This window comes from Aedes albopictus, chromosome 3, assembly GCF_035046485.1.
Source record: "Aedes albopictus strain Foshan chromosome 3, AalbF5, whole genome shotgun sequence".
Classification (NCBI taxonomy): Eukaryota; Metazoa; Arthropoda; class Insecta; order Diptera; family Culicidae; genus Aedes; species Aedes albopictus.
Window position 1 is genome coordinate 351,813,321 of NC_085138.1, and position 6,477 is coordinate 351,819,797.

Sequence of the window (6,477 nt, forward strand, 5' to 3'; positions counted from 1 at the left end):
CTGTTCAATTGAAACGAGCGTGTGAGTTGCAAACTTCTCAAACATGTTCAATCCAATGGAATGACGTGTTTAGACTGAGCAAATGACTTGGGTGTCCACTTGCATGCTCTTGAATGCATCTCAATCGAAGCAAGTGTTTACATTCTTCAACTCGTGCGGTGCGTAAGCAAACTGAATTGATGTGTTGAACACATGAATCGCGTGTTCAGACGGGGCAAGTGAGATGATTTCGTTTGACTTGAACAAAAAAGTTGAACATGTTCAACTTTCGTTCAAATCAAGTCAGTTGCTCAACTGAGATGAACGGTGGTGTATACACGTTCAATTCGCATTCAATTGAGCATTTTCCATTGACTTGAATCAAATCACTTGCTCCATGTAAACCAGGCATAAGAGTGAAACAGAGTGATCTTGTCCGCTAAAGCAACGAAAGAAATTATAAGAGAGAGTGAGCATAACGCTACGCTAGGTCTCACGCAGTGGCGCGCGTGAGAGCGTCTTCATTCTTTAGACGTATTTTGCGACGAACGGACGCTCGTAATGTCGCGTTCCAGCAGGTAAAAAAATCGGCCGACCGGACGTTGGGAGTCCCGCGGTCCATCGGAGAAAATTCGGCCGACCGGAAAATGGAAGGACACGGTCACCACAGTTAGTAGTTGGATTAACCTTATGAGGTTAGTGTAATGTTTGAGATAAAAATATTGAGAGTGTGTTCGGTAAAATGAAATGCAGTCGTGGACGAAAAGAGAATAAGGCATTTTATGAGACGTTTCAAATCAGCTGTTTTTTTAATGTTTTCCAGTTTTGAAGTCCAACCGCTGGGCCCATTTATTTACATTTTCGCTAGCATAACATGTGACACAGGCCCGTCAAATAAACGGGGTTCATTCATCTGCAAAAATGCGTCAATCCGCCCACTATAATCAATATCCGTAGACCGTGGGGAGGTTTTTTTTTTATCTGCTAGTGATATCATGCACCTCGGGGGATTGATAAATGCCACATTAGAAATTAAAATATTTCTGTCAGCAAAAATCTGATTGGGGCTCACCACATGTTATGCTACTTTTCGCGAAAACAAAAACATCAAATGTAAACAATAACAATGTGTGACCCATCGGTAGCACGTCTCGTAAAATAGCTTATTTAATAAAGATTCATTCGAGCTTGAGCCGTGATCAAGAGCGGAGGCAAATGTTAGTCTTTTTATTTAAACAATTGATAGAACCTCTTTACTTAATATATTTGATTCCTTTTATCAGTTACAGTCTGTCTAGATCCAATTAAGTGGTTATAAGGAGAATATAACAGTTAGAACCATATTCTAAAAATTATTGCTTCGTCGAAAACGGATGTATGGCTGTAGAGCAACCATGGGAAGTAGAGGGTTAACCATTCAGGACGCGTCGTTGTAAAAAGTACAACACTAGCAAAAAAACTCGCTCATTATTTACAGCGCTAGCGTGGTGTAGTTTCATGCGTCCTGAAAGGATGAAGAAAAAAATAGGGCTGCCTTTGTGATTCACAGTGTTAGGCGTCAGTGCCTTTGTGATTCACAGTGGAGGCGCAACCTCAAAAAGGAACTGAAGAAGTCGACAGAAACTTCACCTAAATCAAACCTTGATGGTTCCTCGTGCTGAAACTTAAAATTTTTCGTAAATTTAGCGAACGCGGAATCTTCAAAACGTTTGATTATAGAATTCAAGTTCTTACTTTACTAAATCTTTAGCATGAATTTTGATTGAATATGCGGATATCCTTAAGTAGTTACAGATAGTTAGAAAAAGACATTCACCTTACAGACCGTTCTGGTTTTCTTCGGCGTCGATCTTCCTCCTGAAGTTCTCCGCAATGTACCGCCAGTACTTGCACCGGATCTTATCGTGTTGGGTGGCCATCGTTTCGCACAGATCCTGCACCTTGACCCTGTACTCTTCCGGATCATTTCCAGCCTGTTTGACCTCGAAGAACTTCTCCTCGTACAGATCCACCAAAAATGCCAACAAGTAAGGCGACCGAATTCCGGAGTCATACAAATCCTCGCAGAAGTCCACCACCTCTGGGAATTGCCCGAGCTTGCCGTCGCCCTGTTGGAGAAGTCCTCGCAGGAAGTTCCACGGGCTTTCATTGTTCTTGATCAGTCGGATGCGATTCATGACGTAGTTTATTTCGCGTTCCAGTACATCCGCACTGAAGCCGGTGTGCTTGAGCACGAAGAAGCGCTCGTTCCAGGCCGAATTGTTGCGCATATCTTCCGAGATGAGCCGGTCCACGTACTGCAACTCATCCTCGAAGAGGCTGTAAAAACATAAAATTTATTTTAGTATTAGATAACACTCGCTCAGTTAAACAGAACGTTGATTCCAATGGATAAAACATTTGCAACTTACTCATAAGTCTTGATGGCCCACTGACGGTGCTGCCAGGCGTGGTAGTTCTTCGCATCCATGTTCAAAATGCTCTCCGTCAGCTCCAGCTCCTTGGAGGGATCGTTCAGCCACTCCACAATTACGCGCCGGTGGTGCCAAACCTGGTAGTTTTTCGGATTGTCCTCGATCACCCCCTCGATGTAGTCCAGCTCGTCGTACAGGTTGAAATTCAACGCCTTCAGGATGTCCCTCCTGTACTGCCACACGGTGTAATTGGCTGCATTCAACCGTGCCGCATCTTGCGTCAGGCCAAGGGCCCGAACGGACTTTTCCTGCTTGGAAATTACCGCCCTGAAGTAACTGAACACATCGTTGACTGTTCCGGAAATAAAACAAAATAATGGTACTCGAACTTTCATAAAGAAACATCGATCAAATGGACTTACACTTCTCACTGTACTGAATCATGACGACGGGATTTTCGCCGTCATCTTGCTTCAGCGGCTCGATATCGCTCCATTCCGGACGGTTCGCGTACAGCGTCCAATCGTCGGGGAAATCTTCGTCGGAGCTGTTTCCATCCGCCATCGCTGTTCGGTACTCCACTCAATTACTGCCACACGGTTAACACTGCGGGGAAGATTTTATATTCATTTAAGATATAAGTATCATCCGGTCTTATCGGATTGTAAAGTAATGTAAATAAAGTGGAAATTCACACGTACCTACCAACACTAGGCTTGCTTTCAGATGGAATCCGATGATAAGGAAGCAAGCTTATGAAAAATGATGGACGACGATCAGGGAAAAATTTAATATTATTTTTGTGTGTGACTTCGAAGGAATCAAAACAAACGGCGCGATGACGTTGTAAAACGTCAAAAAAGTATGAAAGGGTTTGGAAATTAGGTCAACTCTCGAGTCACATTTGAAAAGGGCCTACCCCTATAGAACGTAAACATTGAGAAAAATCGATGCAAACATTGAGAAAAATCGATGCAAACATTGAGAAAAATCGATGCAAGCATTGTATCATCACATTTCCTATTCGTATTTTACATTTTGAGAATTTTTCAACATGCTTTCCGTTCCAATGACACAAGATTAAATGTATCTGTGCATCAATAACCAAGATTGCATTGAAAATTATCAAAAAAGTATGAAAAATTATAGATAAACATGTTATGCTACGTTCACACTACGCTCTATATCAAGTAATATAGAGCGATTCTTGATATAGAGGCTATATCAAGTTCTATATTACTTGATATACCATACAAATCAGTTGTCATCCTATATTAAGAACGGAACGTGATATAGCGTATATCAAGTTCGTTTCGTAATATAGACCCGAAAAGTTGTGGTTGGCAACCCGGCGAACATAGCGCTGGGCGATATTTTATGTTGCGAAATGTCAAGTCGCACGCAACCAAAACAAAACAACATGAAAAAATAAAAAAAAAGTTTTCTGTTTGCCCAAAGATCAGAGATGCTGTACCGGATGATTCTTGCGATTTTATCTTGTTTTACCGGCGGATGGTGGTTTCGGAGGTTTCCGGGAGTGATTACGATCCCTGCAGAATGCTGATGGTTCCTGAAAAAATTCGTTTTGTGGATGCTATGACCAGTATTTAGTGAATGTCCCCCGAGACGGCGTGTGCAGGATTTTTTTCAAGAGATTCCCAAGAATTCCAAGTACATATGTGAGAATTTTTCGAAGTTTCTCAAGAAGTTTCCTATGAAATCCTTCATAATTTCACTGGTATTTTCCGCCAGGGTTTTCAAGTGCTTAATCTCAAGTGTTTCTACAGAATTCCTCCAGGAGCTTTTGAACATTCATTCAGCTTTCTATGTGAATTTCTTCATAATTTCCTCTTGAATTCTACCAAGAATTCTTCCACGATTTCCCCAGGCACTTCACCAGCATTTCCCTGACAATTGCTTCAAGTTTTCCGGAAAGTCTTCCGTCAGTTCCCAGGACATTCATACAGCGGTTACTCGTAATTTTGCAGGTGCCCCCCGGTAATCCCTTCAGGAGTTCCCCAGGCATACTCCCAAAATATATCCGGTAGTTCATTAGCGACTATTTTTTTGTAGTTTTGCGGGAATTCCTCCATGGGTTCACAAATATTCTTCAGTAATTTTTCGGGAACCCCTAATGGGTTCTCCAAGAATATACCCAGAAGTTCCAGAGGAATTCCTTGTGAAGATAATCTAGAATTGCTCCAACATTTACGTAAGATCCCTCCATGATATTCCTGAGAATTTCTCTGATCTCAATTCCAATTAACATACTAAACACGCGCGCACTACTACTACGTTCCAGTATTCACCGCAAAAAGAAAACGTTTAGCTTAGGAAATTCCTACATAGTTTATCCAGACATTCCCTCCTACAAAATTTACTTCAGAAGAATTTCTTTAGAATATCCCAAAGAAGTTCTCCATCATTTATGTCAGAATCATTCATGGATTTCCTTAGGAATTCTTCCAGGATTTTTGCATATTCCTGTAGGAGGTGACCCATCTACCCACGATTAGTACAGGGGAATATTGATTACATTCTAAGTAATTCAGATTTTTTCAATGAAAGTCCCGAGTTTCTCGAGAATACCTCCAGGAATTCTTCAAGAATTTCTCCAGTTGTTCCTTAGGAATTTCTCCAGCATTCGAGAAATCCTCCAGGAGTTTCTCCTGGAGTTCCCTATAGAGAATTGTTATAAGAATTCCCCCAGGAGTTGATTGGGAGTTCCTCGGGAATTGTTCCAAGAGTTCCCCGCCAGGAGTTCTTCGAATATTTCGCCAGGAGTTCCTTGTGATTTCATCCAGGAGTTAATTGGCAATTCCTCGACTATTTTTATGAGTTCTTCGGAAATTCCTACATTTCCTCGGTAGTTTGTCGGATATTCTTCTAGAATTTCCGCGGGAATTGTTCTGAGGAGTACCCTGCCAGGAGTTCCCCGGGAATTCTTCCAGATGTTCCTCGGGAATTCTTCCAGAAGTTCCTCAGGAATTCTTCCAGAACTTCCTCGGGAATTCTTCCAGAAGTTCATCGGGAATTCTTCTAGAAATTCCTCAGGAATTCTTCCAGAAGTTCCTCGGGAATTCTTCCAGAAGATCCTCGGGAATTCTTCCAGAAAATCCTCAGGATTTCTTCCAGAAGTTCCTCCGGAATTCTTCTAGAAGTTCCTCAGGAATTCTTCCAGAAGTTCCTCGGGAATTCTTCCAGAAGTTCCTCGGGAATTCTTCTAGAAGTGACTCAAGAATTCTTCCAGAAGTTTCTCGGGAATTCTTCCAGAAGTTCTTCGGGAATTCTTCCAGAAGATCATCGGGAATTCTTCCAGAAGATCCTCGGGAATTCTTCCAGAAAATCCTCAGGATTTCTTCCACAAGTTCCTCCGGAATTCTTCTACAAGTTCCTCAGTAATTCTTCCAGAAGTTCCTCGGGAATTCTTCCAGAAGTTCCTCAGGAATTTTTCCAGAAGTTCCTCGGGAATTCTTCCAGAAGTTCCTCGGGAATTCTTCTAAAAGTTACTCAGGAATTCTTCCAGAAGTTCCTCGGGAATTCTTCCAGAAGTTCCTCGGGAATTCTTCCAGAAGTTCCTCGGGAATTCTTCCAGAAGTTCCTCGGGAATTCTTTCAGAAGTTCCTCGGGAATTCTTCCAGAAGTTCCTCGGAAATTCTTCCAGAAGTTCCTCGGGAATTCTTCCAGAAGTTCCTCGGGAATTCTTCCAGAAGTTCATCGGGAATTCTTCCAGAAGTTCCTCGGGAATTCTTCCAGAAGTTCCTCGGGAATTCTTCCAGAAGTTCCTCGGGAATTCTTCCAGAAGTTCCTTGGGAATTCTTCCAGAAGTTCCTTGGGAATTCTTCCAGAAGTTCCTTGGGAATTCTTCCAGAAGTTCCTTGGGAATTCTTCCAGAAGTTCCTTGGGAATTCTTCCAGAAGTTCCTTGGGAATTCTTCCAGAAGTTCCTTGGGAATTCTTCCAGAAGTTCCTTGGGAATTCTTCCAGAAGTTCCTTGGGAATTCTTCCAGAAGTTCCTTGGGAATTCTTCCAGAAGTTCCTTGGGAATTCTTCCAGAAGTTCCTTGGGAATTCTTCCAGAAGTTC

The 6,477-nt window shown here is 42.2% G+C and overlaps 1 protein-coding gene across 2 annotated transcripts; it reads right to left on the reverse strand.

Annotated features, from left to right (window-relative positions):
* Positions 1 to 1,706: 1,706 nt before the first annotated feature.
* Positions 1,707 to 3,211, reverse strand: LOC109408764 (protein farnesyltransferase/geranylgeranyltransferase type-1 subunit alpha). 2 transcript variants are annotated; one of them, XM_062855241.1, is made up of 4 exons: positions 3,095 to 3,211; positions 2,816 to 2,999; positions 2,391 to 2,745; positions 1,707 to 2,298 (listed from the first exon to the last, which is right to left on the reverse strand). In XM_062855241.1, exons 2-4 carry the CDS (start codon positions 2,955 to 2,957, stop codon positions 1,797 to 1,799), a joined length of 999 nt encoding a protein of 332 aa, XP_062711225.1. In that variant the 5' UTR covers positions 2,958 to 2,999; positions 3,095 to 3,211; the 3' UTR covers positions 1,707 to 1,796. The 2 variants fall into 2 exon arrangements, with proteins under 2 accessions (XP_062711225.1, XP_019537692.2); XM_019682147.3 differs by having other exon boundaries at positions 3,099 to 3,200.
* Positions 3,212 to 6,477: the final 3,266 nt, after the last annotated feature.